The sequence below is a fragment of the Vombatus ursinus genome, unplaced genomic scaffold (genome assembly GCF_900497805.2).
Source record: "Vombatus ursinus unplaced genomic scaffold, bare-nosed wombat genome assembly UNPS02014833.1, whole genome shotgun sequence".
NCBI lineage: Eukaryota > Metazoa > Chordata > Mammalia > Diprotodontia > Vombatidae > Vombatus > Vombatus ursinus.
The window spans coordinates 8,987,441-9,008,271 of record NW_020954611.1 but is presented as its reverse complement, the minus strand read 5'-3'; the positions used below and the strand labels follow the sequence as shown (position 1 = coordinate 9,008,271).

The 20,831-nt window shown below is 38.4% G+C and overlaps 1 protein-coding gene across 2 annotated transcripts in view; it reads left to right on the top strand.

The window, feature by feature from the left end:
• The window catches only part of IDE (insulin degrading enzyme), a 111,235-nt gene that overhangs the window by 78,204 nt on the left and 12,200 nt on the right, over positions 1 to 20,831 (top strand). For both annotated transcript variants that reach the window (XM_027839809.1, XM_027839810.1), the window contains exons 15-21: positions 4,335 to 4,479; positions 7,701 to 7,811; positions 8,104 to 8,224; positions 10,735 to 10,826; positions 12,670 to 12,781; positions 15,651 to 15,818; positions 18,292 to 18,564. In XM_027839809.1, the coding sequence (XP_027695610.1) occupies positions 4,335 to 4,479; positions 7,701 to 7,811; positions 8,104 to 8,224; positions 10,735 to 10,826; positions 12,670 to 12,781; positions 15,651 to 15,818; positions 18,292 to 18,564 (1,022 nt within the window). The remainder of the gene's footprint in view (positions 1 to 4,334; positions 4,480 to 7,700; positions 7,812 to 8,103; positions 8,225 to 10,734; positions 10,827 to 12,669; positions 12,782 to 15,650; positions 15,819 to 18,291; positions 18,565 to 20,831) is intronic.

Sequence of the window (20,831 nt, the reverse complement as noted above, 5' to 3'; positions counted from 1 at the left end):
AACCTCCAAGAGCTCACATGCTCCCCTGCTTCCAGAACCTAGGCTCCCCTTTGCCCTTGATAAGGCCTGATAATAAAGCCTTCTTTAAAGCAAGTATGAAGAAAAACCAAATATGTAATCCCTGACGATGATGATGAAAGGAAAAGCTGAGCGAAAGGAAAAGCTGAGTGGCAGTGATCTTTAGCTTCTGTCCCTGCACTTCCATTTTTCTTTCTTATTTCCATTTAAGACAAGTGACAGAAGGGCTGCTTGTGTAACTGAGTTCAACTTAGTTCTCAATGATTCCTTCCCCTTTCCCCAAAAGAAGGCTTGTGGCAGCAGAGGGGATGACGCAGCAGGTGAGATTAGGAAATATGATACCTAGCTAAGTTGGAACTCACCCAGAAGGCATCTCTTGGAAGTGAGAATAAGGAGGGGAAATTCCATCATGAAAAAGTTACGTTAGCTTGACTTGGCTAGCAAATCTCCTTTTTTTTTTTTTTTTTAATTTTATTTTTTTTTATTAATTTTTTTGATTCATCAATAATCACTTCCATATGCTTTTGAGTTTAAAATTTTTCTCCCCCTTCCTCCCCACTACCTTCCCTAAGATGGCGCACAATCTGATATGGGTTATACATTTACATTCATATTAAACATATTTTCACATTAGTGATGTTATAAGTAGAAATTAAAATCAATAGGAGGAACCATCAGAAAGAGGAAACAAAACTCAACAGAAGAGGAAAAAAAATAACAATTCAGCTTCCATAGTTGTTTCTTTGGGTGTGGATAGCATTTTCCATCACAAGGCCTCTGGAGATGTCTTAGATCCTTGTATTGCCAGGAAGGGTTAAGTTTATTAATATTAGTCATCACACAACATGGCTGTTATTGTGTACAATGTTCTCCTGGTTCTGCTCACTTCACTCAGCATCAGACCATACAAGTCTTTCCATGTTTTTTTGAAGTCAGCTTGTTCATCATTTCTTATAGCACAATAGTATTCCATAACATTCATATACCACAACTTGCTCAGCCATTCCCCAATTGATGGGCAGCTTCTCAATTTCCAATTCTTTGCCACCACAAAAAGAGCTGCTATGAATATTTTTGTACATGTAGGTCCTTTTCCCATTTGTGTGATCTCTTTGGGATATAGCCCTAGAAGTGCTATTGCTGGGTCAAAGGGTATGCACATTTTTATAGCCCTTTGGGCATAGTTCTAAATTGCTCTCCATAATGGTTGGATCATTTCACAACTCCACCAACAATGCATTAGTGTTCCAATTTTCCCACATCTTCTCCAACATTTATCATTTTTCTATTTTGTCATGTTGGCCATTCTGATGGGTGTGATGCGGTACCTCAGAGTGGTTTTGATTTACATTTCTCTAATCAATAGTGATTTAGAGCATTTTTTCATATGACTATAGATGGCTTTAATTTCTTCATCTGAAAACTGTTCATATCATTTGACCACTTATCAATTGGGGAATGGCTTGTATTCTTATAAATTTGACTTAATTCTGTATATATTTTAGGAATGAGGCCCTTATCAGAGAGACTGGTTGTAAAAATTCTTTCCCAATTTTCTACCTTCCTTCTAATCTTAGTTGCATTGGCTTTGTGCAAAAACTTTTCAATTTAATGTAATCAAAATTATCTATTTTGCTTTTCGTAATGTTCTCTATCTCCTGTTTGGTCATGAATTCTTCTGTTTTCCATAGATCTGATGGGTAAACTATTCCTTGCTCTCTCAGTTTGCTTATAGTATCAGCCTTTACATCTAAATCATGTACCCATTTTGACTTTATTTTGGTATATGGTGTGAGATTTTGGTCTGTGCCTAGTTTCTGCCATACTCTTTTCCAGTTTTCCCAGTAGTTTTTTTCAAAGAGTGGATTCTTATCCCAGAAGCTGGGGTCTTTGGGTTTATCAAATAATATATTACTATAGTCATTGACTACTGTGGCTTGCATACTTAACCTATTCCACTGATCCACCACTCTATTTCTTAGCCAGTACCAAGCAGTTTTGATGATTGCTGCTTTATAATACAATTTAAGATCTGGAATGGTTAGGCCACCTTCCCTTGCATTTCTTTTCATTAGTTCTCTTGATATTTTGGACCTTTTGTTCTTCCAAATGAATCTTGTTATATTTTTTCTAACTCTATAAAATAATTTTTTGGTAGTTTGATTGGTATGGCACTGAATAAGTAAATTAGCTTAGGTAGAATTGTCATTTTTATTATATTAACTCGGCCTACCCATGAGCAACTGATGTTTTAAAAAGTAGTTTGGGTTGTCTCTGCTCCCTTTTACCCCCAGCCAAAAGAGTGTGTGTGTGTGTGTGTGTGTGTGTGTGTGTGTGTGTGTCTGTGTGTGTGTGTGTGTGTACACAAAGTGAGAGAGAGAGGGAGGAGTGCCTGAATTTGTATATTGCCCAGTTCTAAGGAATGAAACCAGTTTTTGTGTGAAGTTTTAGAAAGACCATCAACAAAGCTTTCACTTAAATTTGGAGGATGACCTTTGTAGAAGTGTTTTTTTTCCCCTTTTAGTATTTAAACACTTATTTTAACTTTGACATTAGTGTAAATATAAACTCATTGACTTTTATAGCAACAGCTCATTGAAATAGAGATAATCTATTTCCATACAGTGAAATGCCTAGATCATGTTCACTGTTTTCTCCTTCTGCATTATGAGTAATATTTTATAAGCATGATGCAATTTATGGCATGATGGGCTAGAGCTTAGGAGGCTGGGTTAAACTTAAGTTCTACCATCTGCATGACCTTGGGAAAGTCACTTTATCTTTCTGGGTCTCATTTCCACCTTTGTGAAAGCAGGGAGTTGCATTAGATGGTCCTTCCAGCCTTGATATGTATATGGTTCTATAATCATATTTTAAGGATTTGAGCAATTCTGCTTTTACATGTTGATAATCTCCTTAAATGTTTTCCTAATTATGTATTGTTTTATTTACTCATCTTGTGGACAATGTGATGTGTTGCAAATTACTCAACATGAAAATAGTTGGATAGCTTGTTTATGTTGGCATTGGGGAAAAAACTGAAGCAACATATTGAAGTTCTCAAAGCTTTCATTCAAGCTCATTTCCTCCTGGTCTTAGGAAAGTAGAAGATTCCTTTCACTCCATTGAACTTTGTCTTAGTAGGAATCACTTTATTACTCCAACAGCCATATGATTTCCAGCTGTATAATCCTCCTCAGAGGGAGGAGCATAAGAAAAGCAGTCTTCCAGCGAGTGTCTTTTGTGGGGTCAGTCCCACTCTCGTCTTCCCTGTTACCATCCATGGTACCTATGAGTGTGTTTATACTCCATGGCATTTGGAGGGGATAATTCAATGGAACATTTTTATCAGTGACTTGGGTGAAGGCTTAGTTGACATGTTTATCACAGTTTTGGACAACCCAGTGCTAATAAATTGGATCATAGTTGAAATCCAGAAAGATCTAAATTGTTCTAGGTTGGAGACTAACTCTGAGGGTAAATATTAAGCCACCAAATCAATTGTAGGGGTATGAGATGGAGTTGCTGAACTGCATCTCCTAATGAATCCATAGTATGGTGTGGCAGCTAGCAAAGCTAATGAAATCTTAGGTCGTCTTAATAGAAATAGAGTGTCTACAACAGTGGAGGCGTTTAAGCTGATCCATCACAGTTGTGGTATTGGGTTCACGTCTGGGTGCCACATTTAGGACAAACTCTAAGACATCTAGAAGAGGAGCTCAGGTTAGGATAGTGTGGAGGCTCAAAAATCATACAGCTTGAAGAGAAAATTTAGTGGGAAAATGTGGTTATTGTTTTCAAGCATTTGAAGAACTGTCATATGGAATAAGAATATTACCGTATTATTCTTGGCTCCAGAGAACAGAAACGAGACCCCTGGCAGACGTGATAGGGAGACTGTGCTCACAGCCAGTGCTGCCCAACAATAGAAGGGGCTGCCTGAGGAGCTAATGAGCTCTCCAGCACTGAGCAGTCTCAAGCAGAGGCCAGGGATATTGTAGAGTGGCTCTGTCTGTGCCTCAGCAAGGACTGGAGTCTGATTCCTGTGGGCCTGTCCAGATTCAAGACTCTGGTTCTGAGCGATCCATTTTTCCTCATCCTATTAAACACAAGCTGAGCAGTTGTTCGGTTTGTGTTCTGTGATTTCTACCTACGTATACGAGAGGACTACCAAACTCAGTTTGAAAGAGAGAGAGAGAGAGAGAAATCCTCCAGAAAGTGGATGGCCCAGCTGGGTGTCTTGAGTCCCATCTGAAAAGGCCAAACCAAACTAGGAAATAATAAACCAGTCTTTTACTTTGCACGTTTTCTTCCAGCCCATTTGCTTATGTGGATCCCTTGCACTGTAACATGGCCTATTTGTACCTTGAGCTACTCAAAGACTCCCTCAACGAGTATGCATATGCAGCAGAGCTCGCTGGCTTGAGCTATGACCTCAAAAATACCATCTATGGGATGTATGTAAGTACCTAACTTCTAGAGCCTTCCACTTATCAACACTATTTTATATTGATTTGATGGAAGCATTTTTCATGGAGGATATGAGTTTAGTTCCTTTTTTTAATCTTTGACTAATTATTTTCTTTTAAATTTTTAAGTTTACTCTTATTCTAGGTCTTCAGTGATATTTCTATTCCTATAAACCAGTTTGTTCTTCCCCCCTCCCCGCACGCCTTTAATCAGATCATAAGATTTTTCTCCTAGAGTACAGTTTTAAACCCTAATCTATGGTTAGCTCTCTCACATTTGGTATCAGAAGTCGAAGTTTCCGACAGAAGGGAATAAATCTTCCTATTGGCATGAAACAAAACATTCTCTTACATCTTCTTCCTTCAAATCCAGACCATGAGGCTGCATATTCATACTCTTCAGTCATGTTTCTTCATTATCATATCACTGCTTGAGGTATCAAAGCATTTCTTTTGTTTGTTTTTTTTTTGTTAGTCGCTACATTTATGCTGATCCTCTCCATTGCAACATGACATACCTGTTTATCAGGTTATTGAAGGATGATTTAAAAGAGTATACATATGCAGCTCACCTCTCAGGTTTGAACTATGGCATTGCATCAGGAATGAATGCAATACTTGTAAGTAAAAAATGGAAGAGCAAAAAGACACAAAAACAGCATAAGAGCCTTATGTTGAGCTTGGGAAAACATTAACTTCTGCATTTCTAAGTGACGTGGTTGATGTTTTTTACTCCTTGCATCTTTTTTCATGGATGAAAAATGCAATTACAATTAAAGCATTAATGATCGATTCAGTCAAGCTCAGTGTGTCTGTAAACGTGTGTAAGCTATCTTTACCTACGTTCTTCACAAGTTTTAGATGTTTGGCTTATTAATTCTTACTAAAAGCATGTTACTTTTCCCATCCCTGTGGAAACATTAGCATCTACAAAGGAAAACAATTTTTTTAAAATTTTCAAAGATTCAGAGTTCCTGTAATTATGTTTGTTCCTAGAAAGCCTATATGCATGGATGTGTCATATTAGCCCTTTGTTTCCTTGAAAATATATGTGCTATTAACTTGAAAAACAATATCAGCATTATTAGAGTGTTCCTAGAAAGTTCTGGAGCTTTTTTCTTTAAATTTGTTAACCTTAAAGCGATTTTAGATGTTACTCAGTTTGGCATGCAATTCAGTTCTAAATTAACATTCCTTTTGTAATATACATTCATCTTCTATAAAATATACTCTGTAATGCCGGAGCAGCCTGATATAAATAATCTGCTACATATAGCCTTTGGAATTCTCAGTTAAAAGGTTTCTTTATTACATTAACTTTCCATGCCATTGTCAAATTCCGTCATCAGTTGGTTTGGTTGTACATTTTTATATGATAAACAGACCTTTCTTAAAGATTGTTCATATTTTAAAGTTCAAAGGCAACAGGTGTAATGGAAAGAAATCTTCTTTTCCTTCTCTTTCCTCTGCCTAACACCATGCTGTCCCAACCCTTGGTCCAGCCTGTTCCAGCCTTATCTAACCCAGGAGTCGAGATTTGTCTGCCTCTACCACTTAGTAACTGTAAGGTCTTGGTCAAGATGCTCTGCCTCTGGTAGGGTTGTGGATTTACAGCTGGCAGGGACCACAGAGGCCATTTACTCTAACCTCCTGATTTTATAGTTGAGCAAACTGAAGTCTAGAGAGGTGCCTAAGGTCACCAGGTTTCAGCTCTAGTATTTAAAGCAAAAATTACAATTTTGAATGGAGTATTAATAACCTATTTACTGATTCTTCTCAAATTCTAGTAATAGAAGACTTTTAAAAGACTTTTAACATCAATACTTCCTTTTCCATTTGGAAGGAAATAGTTTTGCTCCTATTTAATAATCTTAAAGTAAATATAAAGCCAGTTTATCTAGTGTTTTTCTCAGAAGCACTCTGTGAGAAAATAAGCTGATTGAGATGATGTGTCTTGCCTATAATTACCCAACTAGGTAGTGGCAGAGCTAGCATTGGACCGAGGTGTCCTAACCCCCAGCCCCTCCATTCTGCCCTGCTGCTTGGATGTCTGAAGCCCCAGTGTACACTTGAGTGTAAAGTCACCCCAGTTGTGGATGAAATGTGCCCCCTGAGACATGTGCCTCTGAGGGGAATGCCAGAGATCCAGCTCCGATGGTGTGCGCCATTGGGTGGCATCAGGAGCCAAATTTATGGGTTCCAGGCCTGGCCCTGGTGCATGTGGCTGAGTGACCCTGGCTAGGTGACCTCACCTCTTTCTTTGCCCCAGCTTTTTCATCTTTGAAAGGAGGGAGATTAAGTGTTTCTATTACCTGTCCCAGCTGAGAAAACAGCACTATAGAAAGTAGAAAGGCTATCAGTTGACTTTAGAAACATGATTCCGTTTTGGGAAGGCAGGATGGCTTAATGGAAAGATCACTGGATTTGGAATCCTAAGATCTCCGATGGAAACTCAGCCCTCCTACTTTTGTTGCATATGGAACCTTGGACAATTCTCTTTCTTTCCTTGGTCCTTAGTTTCTTCATCTATTGAATTATGTGGTTGAACTAAATGATCTCTATGATCCCTTCTAGGCCTAAAACCTATGAGACTGTGTCTGTTTGTGCCATTGTCTTTTCATATTTGGAAATTGGTTCCAGCCACCAAATGAGAGGGCAGGGGCCTATAAGAAATGAGATATATTAGGTACAAAACAGTAGCAGAGCAGCAAAGCCTGTGTTTTTTAGGAGTCTATTTGTGTTTTGTTTGTTACTTGAAAAAGACTTGTGTTAAGTGAAACAATATGGTAAAGCAGGGCAGATGTTCACTCAACTGTATAATGCCTTATTAAGTCTCCCCAGTAAAATGCCTAAAGCCTTCTCTTCTTCAAAAAGTGTGTGTAAAGTTAAACCCTAAAAATGGTCTTACCTTCAATCAGGAATTTAAATAATAAAATAGTGTGTTGCCTGGCACCGTAATTTCTGATGGTTTCATGTAAATATGCCCACAGTGCATTAATACGGTTGGGCAACAACATTTGTTGGAACAATCATGATGAATAAAGATGCTAGTTGTTATTTTTATAATGAGTTAAACAAATCTTTTTACTCTGCACTTGTTTGTTGTACATATAACATTTTAGAGTTTTCTGAATGTTAAAGGCTGAACTTTGTCTACCTAGAAATCCTTCCTTAATACACAAGAGTTTATAATAACCTGAACTCTTTCTTTAGCTCTCTGTAAAAGGATACAATGACAAGCAGCCTATCTTGCTAAAGAAGATTATTGAGAAAATGGCCACCTTTGAGATTGATGAAAAAAGATTTGAAATTATCAAGGAAGCGGTGAGTTCTCTGTGCTTTCCACTCTTATGTCAGAGGTGATTGAATCATGGGCATTTGAAAGGAGTAACTGCTGTATTTTCTGACTGATCCATAGAGGTGGTGGTCTGGAGCATGTAAAGTCACTCTTGGTATTACTTAAATGAGAAGTCTTTACTTAGACACAGCTGGATAGAGCGTCGCTTAAACCTTGGAGAGGGACACAAGCAGATGGCCTTGAGCCATGATAACGTGCATTATGAAAAGATAGCTTTTACAGTCATAAAAACATTTTTATGCCTTATCCTTCACACAGTATATGCGATCTCTTAACAACTTTCGAGCGGAACAGCCTCACCAGCATGCTATGTATTACCTCCGACTGTTAATGACTGAAGTGGCCTGGACCAAAGATGAACTGAAAGAAGCTCTAGACGGTGAGACTCCTTTACCCACCTTAGTCTTAACATTTTGGGTTTTTTGTCTAGTGTCGCCTCAGCCATACATCAGTGACCTGATTTCATTGGTGTGGACTGCCAGTGTGGAGCATAGCCCCCGCAGTGATTCTGCAGAAGGTCTTGTGGCTCACTGTGGCCAAAAATATTCATTATCGCCTTCCCTCCAGTTGATGTCTTTTTGAACTTAGCTGAGTGGGTCCTAGTCTGTCACTAGGCCTTATTTAAAGCCTTTCCAACTTGGTAGGATTTACCAGAGGTCATACTGTGTCTAGCCTACTAGAAACCCAGGCCACAATAAGAACCTCAGTGGAGATTGCCTAGTATTATTTGGGTTTGTCACAGTAGCTTTTAAAACATTTAGAGCTCTTCCACCATCACTGAAATCAGCAGCTCAGACGGTTGAGGTTTAATGACCTAGATACAAAATAGAGTCACAGTTCACAAGAGCTGAAGAATTAGGGTTTGCTGTTACTCAGCATTCTGACTTTATTGCTGCTCTCTTGAGCCTAATCAGTTATGTAATTAAATTCAAGGATATTAGAAAACATGGTTAGAATCTAAAAGTACGTGTCCTATAGGGGAGGGGCTTACTACCATTATGTCCTGCCTATTCTGAGTCTTCAGAGGTATTAGGGTCTGTTTAAAGACCTTATGCTGTGTGCTTGGTGCTTCTTTTTATTTATTTTTAGGTTTTCTTGAATAATTCAATTAGGGCCTGGTTTTGTTCAGTTTTTAAATATTTCTAGACTTCTCGAGGCAGTGACCAGGCCTTCCTTTTCTCCTTGCTACCTCTCCTGTGCTTTGGTACAGGACTAACCATATGGGTACATGTTAATTTTCAATTACTTTCTGAACCATTTTCATTAGAAAGGAGGTAGAGCATTTCTTTGATTTGTTTTGGCTTCAATTTTTTTCTTTTCTGGGCTTGTTTTTTTTTTAACTGTTTCAGCCTCTCCTTAGCAGTATTGCTTCAACAGTCCATTTTTCCCCAACATTCTCAGAACAATTAAAATGACAGTTTTAAAAGGAAAGGAAATATCTTTGAATCTTTAATTTGTTTTTATAACAAAAGCTCCCTATACACATTTATTAAAGGAGGCAGTATTATGGTTTGATGTGAAACTTATTTCTTTAGTAACAAATTTAAGAAACTAAATATTTAAAACTATTATAACTATAAATTACATGAAGCCTTTGCATTTATGCAAAAATTGTGAAAGCCATTTAGTAGAATAGGCGACTCTTCAGTCTGGATAGTTAATGTATTTTTACTTACATAAGATTTATAATGCACATGTTTGTTATCTAGTTTATTAGCTAATATTTTATCTTCCAACACCATCTGAGTGATTCTAACTATTTTGTCAGGTGAATGAACAGGTGTTCAATTTGATAGGAAATTAAAGTAAGTTTTTAAGTGACTAAAGCCTGTGTCAAATGACAACTGAGTTTGTAAAGCATGCTTATGAAATAGCAAATGTAATAGGCATGAAAGAATTTCTTCCAAAAATATATTTTGGTGAAGGTGGATTCTCTATTTTAATCACTTAAAGCTTTTCTCAGTAAATGATTCTGTTCATTTAATTAAACTGATATTTATTTAAAGCAACATTTTACCTGTGGTGTACAGAGCATTGTGCTAGATGCAGGGGAAGACTCTAACTTTAAGAAGAATCTACCATAATTACTACCTTCTTAGGTTCTGCAGTCTGGTAGAGGGGGTGTAATTCCCATGAATATAAATATAATGTGGAATAGTACATGATTAGGACAGGAGAGAGGAGAGAGGTATCAAAGTTATGTGTAAAGGCCTCAGGTTTAAAGGCTGTGACCAGCTTGGCAAGATTGGAAAAGGTTTTATTGGGGGATGGGGTGGGTGGATTAGCATTGGCAGTGAGTTTTAATGGCTGAATAGATGTTCAGCAGGTGAAGAGGGAGGGCATTGAAGACATACAGGATCATTTTGAGGACAGGCGTAGGGAGGGGAAGCCCTGACGTGTGTTCAGATTATAGTCAGTTATCCAGTTTGCTTGAGGCCTAGAGTAATACATTTCCTCTGTCCCAAGGACTGATCTCTACTTGAAATTTCATGTGCTCACACCAGATAGAATGTACCAGATCAGCAATCAGAAATTCTTATTGACCTGGATTTTGTTTAGCTCTGTATAGTTCTAGACTGTAACCCCTTCAAGCCAGGATTGACCTCTTTCCACCCACTCTATCGTGGAAGTTTTCTTTTATTCCATTTAGTGGGAAAGTTTACTTTCATTATTAACTTCACATCTATTTCTCCCCTTCACTACTACCATACTTCTAGAAATCATTTTTAGTGGGGTTTAGATTACAGCGAGGAGGGAGAATTGACTTTATTTATAAAGTGGTGGTAAATTCAAAGGTGGCTAGGTATGTTTCTTCAAATTATTTTTGGCTTTTGTATATTTTAACATTTAACTTCATGTTATTGAATTAATGGTGTCTTAACATTATAGATGTTACTCTCCCTCGCCTTAAGGCCTTTATACCCCAACTCTTGTCACGGTTACATATCGAAGCCCTTCTTCATGGAAATATTGCAAAACAGGTTGGTGGCATTTTTATTATGCGTATAGTTTTCTGTAGTTCTTTGTGGGGCCATTCTGGGTATATTTTCACTTATCCTTACTTAAAAATATATTAAAAGGCTTTATGCAGGCTCATATTCAGCTTTGGGGTTGAATAAATGGCGTGTGAGGTGCCTTCCGATAACAGGATTCTGTGATTCTACAATGTGGTCAGACTATTCTGCTGACCGAATGGATAGAATAGAATGAGCGTGCTTAACCAAGATCCCATTTCCTTGACTGCCAGGACATTTTTAATATAAAAGACTTGCCTCTGAGACTAAAGTCTTGCTACTTGTCCTGCACAATGAACCAGCTTGCACCGCCCTAGACCCAGAGAGTTCCCTCTCCTCAATCTGCTCGGTCAGTTTGATGCTTCCTCCTTCTCCAGAGCTGCAGTTTACTGTGAATAACAACAACGATAGCTGGTATTTATGTAACACTTTATGGTTTGTGAAGCATTTTTCATGCTTATCTAATTTGATGCTCACAACACCTCTGAGATGTAGGTATTACAGATATTACTGTAATCATTTTACAGATGAAGAAACTGAGGCTCAGAGAGGTTAAGAGATTTGCCCATAGTCATATAGCTATTAAGTGTCAGGGTCAATCTTTGAATTCAAGTTTTCCTGACTTCAATTTAACTTGACGTTGCTAGAGAGTCAGACAGTTATTAACATCCTAGATGAGTGGATTCAGTTCTTGCTGGTTTCCAAACTCCCTTACTGCACATTGCCGTTTTCATCTACTGTTCTCACTGGTTTCGTCTTTAAAGGTTAGATTGAGCTGTGTTTTTTCCACTGAGATTTAAGTTGAAAGTGTCATTTGTTCTAAAATAGCATTACAACATGTCTCTGTTTTTATCTTCAACATTTATTAATTAAAATATTTATTGATCACCTATTATGTGTAAGGTATTGTTTTATTTGCTATTTTCTAACTTGCTCAAACCAAGTTACTGTCATATCTGGCACTGTCAGCAATGATGCACTCTCTCCTTCCTCACGAAATCATCTAGGTCAATCATCCCTTCTCCTCTCTGCTATGGTTTCTGCTCTGTTCCTCCTTTCTTAGCTGTATACATCCCTTTTATGGAACATCTCTGATTACCAGATACCATAGCAACCCATCAGAAAAATAAGTGAATGCTGGGGCAATCTGACACTGCTTAAATAAGTAGAGATAAAATAAATGTTTCATTTTCACTGTGTATTTTGAATGTTTTGTTGGTGATATGTTTTTTTTAAATGCCTGTCATTTCCTTATACTTATAACACCTGACCAGATCCTACCTCATAAGACAGTTAAGCAAAAGAAATTGTCACAAGTGACCACATGTGACAACTTATTCAACATTGCTCACCTGTCATCCAACACTTTACTACCAAGAAGAAAGATTCACATTAGTTTATAATGACTTTTGGATAATTTGGGGCCTATCCATATATGTATCCAACTGCTCTGACCCTGCCAGCTATGGCATCTTTGTTTCTTCGGTGATATAAGACTTGGCTTTCCCCTCATCCTTACAGTTACAAATAGGGGTAGCAACAAAGTGTTGGTTTTTAATGATTCATGCCTCAGCTGAAACTTTACTATATTGATGAATATAATTTTTGGATACCTATATGAATAAAAATGCAGTTAGCTAGGAACAGAAATACATTTTTATGGATGTTTCAGTTATGAAAATTGGCTAATTTTTCTTTGGATGGGTTGCCCCAGGAGAAGTATGCACAGATTAACTCTGTGATTAATTTTTTAAAGACATTATCTCTGTACCTTTGTGAAAAATATAATAATGGATATCTTTCCCTTTAGGCTGCTTTAGGAGTTATGCAAATGGTTGAAGACACGCTAATTGAACATGCTCATACTAAACCTCTCCTTCCAAGTCAACTTGTACGATACAGAGAAGTTCAGCTCCCTGACAGTAGGTGTCGATTTTGTAAATGCAGAAATAATTTACACTTGCATGATATTTCATGTGGATGTTGATGGTAGAGGTTCCCTCTATTGATTTAGATGTGAAGTGCTTGCACATGTTGGGTGTTTAATAAATATTTTCTTAATTGAGTGAAATTTGGATTCATGTTGCGTCAAGAGTATAGCACTCCAGCATGGTACAAGTGTTTCCAAAGGGAGGAAACTGAAGGTAGACCTCTATTTACATCTGGAGATGTTGTTCCAGGGAGATTCAGGAGGGAGCAGATTATGACTTGAGTGGAGAAGAGTCAGGGAATAGAGTTAAAAGCCAGTGAAGCATGAAATGGCATTTATTTACAAATATTGAAACTGTGTATAAAAATGAGTTGCCCAAAAGAGTCTCTGGGAGAACAGGTTTGAACACAAACAAGTGAGGCCTAAGGATAAAGGTATACTCTTGACCTAGGCTCTTTATAAGAAATTGAACTATAGTAAATACCAATAATTTATATATTGGAATTTGCTGTGCCATATCATTTTTATGGTGAAAACTCTTTCTTTAGATGGGAAAACCTATTAAGTATCTTTCTCAGTACAGTGGTATTATGGAAGCTCATCCAGACTAGTAGCATAGTTGTTTTGTATATACTCTCAGAGGACATAAAGTAGCATGGAAAAAGCATTCATTTAGATTTAAAAGTATGAGAATTCTCTGAATAGCTGTAGAATTGTGTTCTCTAAAAATTAATCCTTTAGATATTTACTTATTTTAATGGATAGCTGGTTTCAGAAATTTGTTGGCTTTGATATCACCACTTACAGTAAAATCCTTTAGATCTTTTCTTTCTGTTATGACAAATAGTACGGTGTGGTGGACAGCTGGGGATTTGGGGCAAAGGTGGATCAAGATCTGAGCCCCAGCTCTGACACTAGCTGTGTGACTGTGGACAGGTCATTTCATCTCTTTAGGCCTTAGATTCCCTCACTGTTTAAATGAGGGGCTGGTCTAGATTATTTCTGAGGTCTTTTCCATCTTTTCAAAATGTCTCATTCTGTAAGTAAAAGCATTTTGCAGAAACTGTTGGATTCGTGGAAGTTACTTTGATATATAGATGTTTTCATTTCTTCACATATCTTGGCCAAAGATTGAATTCCTGTCCATGTTCCTATGGAGGGAAGAACAGTGCTTTGTGCTTCTCTTTATCCTTCTGTTCCCAAGATAACTTCTATCTGTTAAAGCTTCTGCCTTGATTAGAGAGATGAGCATGTGGAAGTACATTAGACTCTTGAATAGATCATGTGAGACTTGAAAAATGTAAACACAGAAATGGCCCCCAATCAAGTTCTGGAAGCTTTGTGTGCAAAAAATGAGCCTTTGGGAAGCTTCAAGAAAAAGGAAAAGTACAGGGCTCTCAGTTTTGGTTTTCCCTCATTACAATTGGAGCTCAAGCTTTAGTTGTTACTATAGATCCAAACACACCCTTGCAATTCTGAGGTGACTTAGAAAGTATTGCAGTAGATAGCTTACTAAAAAATGACCTGAGTAGACTTGTGTACCTTCCCGCCTAGAATAATTTAGGCATTAGTCAAGTATATGGGATTATAGTTTTAGAGCTGGAAGATACCTTAGTGTGCTTTAAAGTCTTTCAGTTTTACCATTTAAGAATACTTTTCTGAAGAGCCTGTTAATGTTATTTCTGCTAAAGTTCTCCTATAACCACAGTAGCTCACATTTATGTTTAGCTTTTCAGTTTGTAGAATGCTATATTGAAAAGGAGCACACGTGTATTTCTTTGTCTACGTGATTACCTGTGGACTTTCTTGAACGTTAATGCTTTATAGGTAAAATAATAAAAAATAATAGTAGCTAGCATATATTACTTTAAGTTTTGCAGTATACTTTAACAATATTATCTCATTTGATTGTCACAACAACATTGGGAAGTAGGTGCTGTTATTACTACCATTTTACAGATGAGGAAACTGAGGCAGACAGAGGTTAAATGATATGTTCCAAGGGTCACACAGCTATAAGTGTCTGAGGTGGGATTTGAGCACAGATCTTCCTGACCCCATGTCCAGTGCTCTGTCCATGGCACTACCTTGCTGCCAAATACTCAAAAGGTAAATGTACCTTTACCGCGTTTTCCTCATTTCCCATCTGTTTTAGATAAATTAATTGATTTCACATACCTGTGTGGCACTTTTATAATTATAGGCCGATATTGAAAAAAAAATGGCAAATTGAACAGCCTCAAAAAGAAATGAGGCACTATCATATAATGGGGGGGGGGTGGGCAGCTAGGTGGCACAGTGGATAGTGCTTTGGCCTTGGAGTCAGGAGGACCTGAGTTCAAATTCTACTTCAGACACTTGACACTTACTAGCTATGTGACCCTAGGCAACCTCAATTGCCTCACCAAAAAAAAAAAAAAAAAGGTAAAAAACAATGTAATCGAAAGAGAATTCTGCTGGAGCTAGGAGACCTGGGTTTGGTCCTGACTCTGAGTCAGTCCCTTTACCTCTTTAGGGCTCATTTTTCTTGTCTGCAGAACAGAATAAGAAGATTGAACTACCTTAAGCTTCCTTCCATCCCTCACACTGTCTAATGATGTCTATAATTCTTAAATTGACCAGAATTGTCATTGTAGTTGAATTTTAGAGTCTAACATTCCTTTTTTTGGTCTTTGTTTTTGCTTTTTTTGGGGAGTCAGTCAGGGTTAAGTGACTTGCCCAGCGTCACACAGCTAGTAAGTGTTAAGTGTCTGAGGCCAGATTTGAACTCAGGTCCTCTTGACTCCAGGGCCAGTGCCCTATCCACTGTGCCACCTACCTGCCCCCTAGAGTCTAATGTTCTTTTTTGCAACTTTTCCTAGGAGGCTGGTTTGTTTATCAGCGGAGAAACGAAGTACACAATAACTGTGGTATCGAGATCTATTATCAAACGGATATGCAGAGTACCTCAGAGAACATGTTTTTGGAACTCTTCTGCCAGATCATCTCAGAGCCCTGCTTCAACACTCTGCGTACCAAGGAACAGCTAGGTGAGTTCCCTTACCTTGGGGGAAAAAAAAAGGAGCAGAATTTTATGTAAGGTAAACAGTCATCATTCTCAGAAAGAATGTTTTAAGTACAGATGACGTACAGAAAAAAATACAATTATGATGTCCCTTCTCTGAACAGGGTAACACCTGTCAGAATATCACATTTATATCATTTCTAGGTCTTCATGTTAGGAATGAGGAGATCAAGCACAGAATTAGAGTGGAGTCAGGGTCCTTAGAGCTAAAAGACTGTTCATACTGAGCAGTGTAGCAAGGCTGTTTCTGTGAGATTTCAGAAGCTGTTGAGGTAGATATGATCAAATTTTAGAACTGGAAAGTTTAACTAAGTGTATTCTTTAGTCCTTAAGTTTTACCATTTAGGAATCATTTTCTGAAAATAAGCAAGAGATGATGGGGCAGCTTGGTGGATGAGAGAAGAAAGGGTGAGCTAGGCATATGAGGCTGTTTTGGAGAAGGGATGGGAAGAGAAGGTGAGGGAGGCTTTGTAGTTTGTCTGTAGGGGGCTCACAAATGAAATAGAATAGTAAGGTAATCCAAAGGACTCTAAAAGGAGGGCTTGGCCTCAGTCCTTGGTAGCTACTGCAGAAACTTATGGGTAGCATGATGGATCACACCTTTTAGGCAACATCTATAATGTCAGATATGAAGAACAGCATGGTATGGTTGGGAGAATCCAGCAAAGAGGAAATTACGCTATTCCAAGGAAGAAAAAACAAGTATTGCTCAGATTCTTAAGATCTGGCCTGCTTGCGTTAGCGATACAAATGCTTAGATTCCTTAAGAGTCTGGCCAATATGGCAGATTCTGTAAATCTCACCCACTCCCTATCAACGTTCTAATAAACTTTGTTCTTCGGCTGAAAAAAAAAAAAAGAAAAAACAATTATTCTAGACTAAGATAAAAGGAGAGATTTTATATAAGAAGGAGTAGCAAAATTTAACAAACTGAATGTGGAAAAAGGCTGAAGATAATTTGAGGTACTTTCCGCATAATGGGAAAGTGAGGTGGAGGGAGAATGGAAAGGGGAGAGGAAGAACCCCTTCTTTACTATGTTCATCTTGATTTTACAGTATTTTGTATCAATACCAGGTGTAATTTCAGTGAGTCATCAAATTTTTATTAACTGTCTGTTATGTGCTGGGCAGGAGATGCAATTCATAAATGAATTGAGCCCCTGCCCTCAAGGAGCTTACATTCTATCAGGGGAGATATACATATATAAGAACATATATGAAATAAATTAAAGGGCAATAGTAGCCTGAGGGATCAGGAAAGTTGAATTTGAGTCTTGAAGGAAAGAAAGGGATTCTGAAAGGTGCAGAGGAGTAGAGAGAACATTCCAGGCACAGAGCACAGCCAGGGTAAAGACGTGGAGGTGGGAGATGGAGGGTCATATGTAACAACAGTAATCTCTTACAGATCAAGACCAGCTGTGTCTTATAGTTAGGGATGGATAAGTCTTCACAATGGACATGTCTTCACCTGTTTTTGAAGATCAAATTCATGAAATTAGATGATGTTGCCAAAGGTCCCGGTATATGATGAGAAAAGTAGGGGTAAAGAGTGGATCCCTAAGGAATACTCTGTCTGAGAATACTATTTTTTTTTTTTTTTTTTGGATAGACTTGCTGAGAAGTCGTGGTAGGAGGCAAACCAAGGAGAAGACTAAATTCTGGAAGCAAAAAAATATTGGGGGGAGGGGTGGTGTAGAACATAGTAGCAAAGGAACAGAAAGGTCAGGGAGGATTAAAATGGAAAAAATAACATTTAGATAATTAGGAACCCTTTGATTAACCTATTATTAATAGTAATAGCTCGAAGCAATTCTGCAATAGTTTGTACGAGTACTATTATCCCCATTTTACAGATTAGGAAACTGAGGCTGAGAGAGCTTCAGTCATTTGTCCAGTGTCACACATGATCTAATAAATATCAGAGCTACAGTTTGGAGAAGATCCGAATTCAAAACTAAGACTAGTGTTCTTTCCATTCTGCTGAGATGGAAGCTAAATTGGAATGGGCGAGCTTTCAGGAAGCTTGCAAAGTAGACACCTATTTGAGGGGTGTGAAGGTGAAAAGAATAGAAGAGGTGACAGTTTGAGGGTGTAAAGGAGCCTATATTCCATTTCTTAAGAATAGGAGTAACTGAGGCATGTGTGTAGCCTGAGTGAAAGGAGCTAGCCAACAATGAAGAGGTAGGAGGCTGAGTATGAGAAAGACCTGTCTGTGATGAGTGCAAGAAAGGAAGGGAGATGGGAGTAGTCGCTCATTTTTCAAAGTTATTTGGAAACTGCATTTTCATCCTCAGAAACCAAAAATGTTCAGATGGTTAAAAAAAAAATTTTTTTAGGTGACCTTTTTGCTCTTGTCAATTGCATTGATTTTTCAAATTTAATCTAAAATTTCTCACAATTCAGTAATTATAACTGTGGTTTGCTTCTGTGTTTTGAAGGTTACATTGTATTCAGTGGTCCCCGTCGAGCCAATGGCATCCAAGGTCTTCGATTTATCATCCAGTCAGAAAAACCACCTCACTATTTAGAAAGCAGAGTGGAAGCTTTCTTGTTATCCATGGAAAAATGTATAGAAGACATGAATGAGGAGGCCTTCCAGAAACACATTCAAGCCTTAGCAATCCGTCGGCTAGATAAACCAAAGAAACTGTCTGCAGAGTGTGCTAAATACTGGGGAGAAATCATCTCTCAGCAGTATAATTTTGACCGAGGTAAGGCAGAAGCCAGTTATGTACAGTCTAAATGTTAGATTGGGGCATTTATATATTAATTCCAATTAGCATGTGATAGTAGCAACTTTAAAATTATCATAATAATAGCTCAGAGAGCCTACATGATCTAGGATCAGGTCACATCAGCTTTGAGGGATACAAAAATGATTGGTGCATGGTCATTACCTCCCTGGGAGAAGGGGGATGAAACGTGTATGCAGTGTCCTAGAGAGAAATAAGCTTCCATACTAATAACCACATAGCTACAGTATAGTGTAGAATCTTGTAAATGCTAGAAGATAGCTTCTAGGGGTGCAGTAGATAGAGATTGGGCTTGGAGTCAGCAAAACCTGAATGGGAATCTTGATTCAGAAACTGTGTAGCTGTGTGACCCTGGGCAAGTCACTCAGCGCCCTTCAGTTCTGTTTCCTCTCTCTCCATCAAGTGGGGTTCAGAGGAGAGAGATGTAAAGTACTTTGCTAACCTTAAAGTGCTCAATAAATGTTATCAATCATCATCATTATTATTGCTGTTATTATGAGCACTCATGAAGGCCTGTGATGTTTAATATTCTGTGGGAATTGGGCTCTCACTGAAAGGTACATGGAAGAGGTAATACTTATGTTGAACCTTAAGGGATAAAGTGGGATATTGATAGAAGGAGTTATGAAGCAAAGGGAATTTCAAACAGGGAATAAATGAGTGTAGAGATAGAGGACATGGGGCATATTTGGGAAGTAGCATTCAGTTCATTTGGCTTGATTATAGAGTAAGGAGAGATGAGGCCAGAAAGAAAGGTGGGGGTTAGGCCATGGGGATCTTGTTGTTGCCAGACCAGAGCAGTTGAGATTCTGGTAGTGAGGGAGGAGTGGAGAAGAGATCTTGACAAGGAGAGAGACATGCTCAGAGCTGTGATTTAGATAAGTAGAATTATTCTGGTAGCAGTGAATTCAACTTGAGACAGGGAAAACCATCTTGTGCGGAGATCCTTTAGGAGGCTAAAGTAATTATTCAGGCAATGAGAGTCTAAATTAGAGTGGGAACAGAAATTGTGGAAGTGAACATTCAGCCTAGGCTGAATGGACAGGTACTTGGTTACTTAATTGGATGTAGAAGGAGAGGGAGAAATGGAATATGCCCCTGGGGGGGCGGGGTTTAAGATCCTTGTGACTAGGATGGAAGGAAGTAAGATCCCCAAGAGGAAGAAACCAAAAAAATGCCTTGAGGGAATGGCGCAGTCTGAGAGGAGGAGGAGTAAGGGGAGGGAGAGTCCAGTATAACAGAAACATAGGAGAGGAGAGAATTCCAGGAAGGAAAGAGTGGCCAATGGTGTCAAATGCTGCTGATTCCTTACCAAGGATCTCGGAGGGAGCATGTATTGTAGTCATTGTTATTAATGATTTTTGAGGAAAGCAGTTTGAGTAGAGGGGCTAGGATGAAAGCCAGAAGAGGTGAGGAAACCAAGGCAATGATGCAGATGGCTCTTTTGCAAATTGATCACTCTGAGGAGTGATAATGGGGCAACAGCTTGAGTGAGGAAGTAGGATTGAAAAAAGAGGTTCTTTTAATGACCAGGGGAACATAAAGATTTGTGGGCTGAAGGAAAGGAGCTGGGGGGGAAATACCCAAAGATTGGGGATAGAAGAGAGACGAGAGGAGATAGCATGAAAAACACAAGCGGAGGACTTTAGCAGAAAATACATTTTCCTCTACAACAGGAGAGAAGGAGGAGAGAAAGAGGATGGGTAAAGATATGAAAATATTTTTAGGTTAAGGGAAGTTAAAGTGTGGCCTCTACTACTTAAATGAAATTTTTTTAAAAGGCAGTCTTCTGTTAAGGAGGTGGAGGTTGGGAATCACATGGAATTAGAGACTCAGAAAGAATGCAGAGGGTTTGGAATAGGTGTTACGAAGAATTCAGGACAGAGTGAATGAGCTGGAGAGAACTGAAGGAATTATTGAACAACAGCATGGTCTCATACTTGGCAGATTTCAAGCTCCTAATTCTTATTTTCTCATAATATGTCTGTCAGTTTAGCCTTGACTGAGACATTATCAAACCTGGGTCTTTTAATTTTTTTTTATTTTATTTAATTTTTTGGTGAGGCAGTTGGGGTTAAGTGACTTGCCCAGAGTCACACAGCTAGTGAGCGTTATGTGTCTGAGGCCAGATTTGAACTTAGGTCCTTCTGACTTCAGGGCAGATGCTCTATCTACTTTGCCACCTACCAGCCCCCAACCCAGGTCTTTTAAAAAAGATTTTGAAA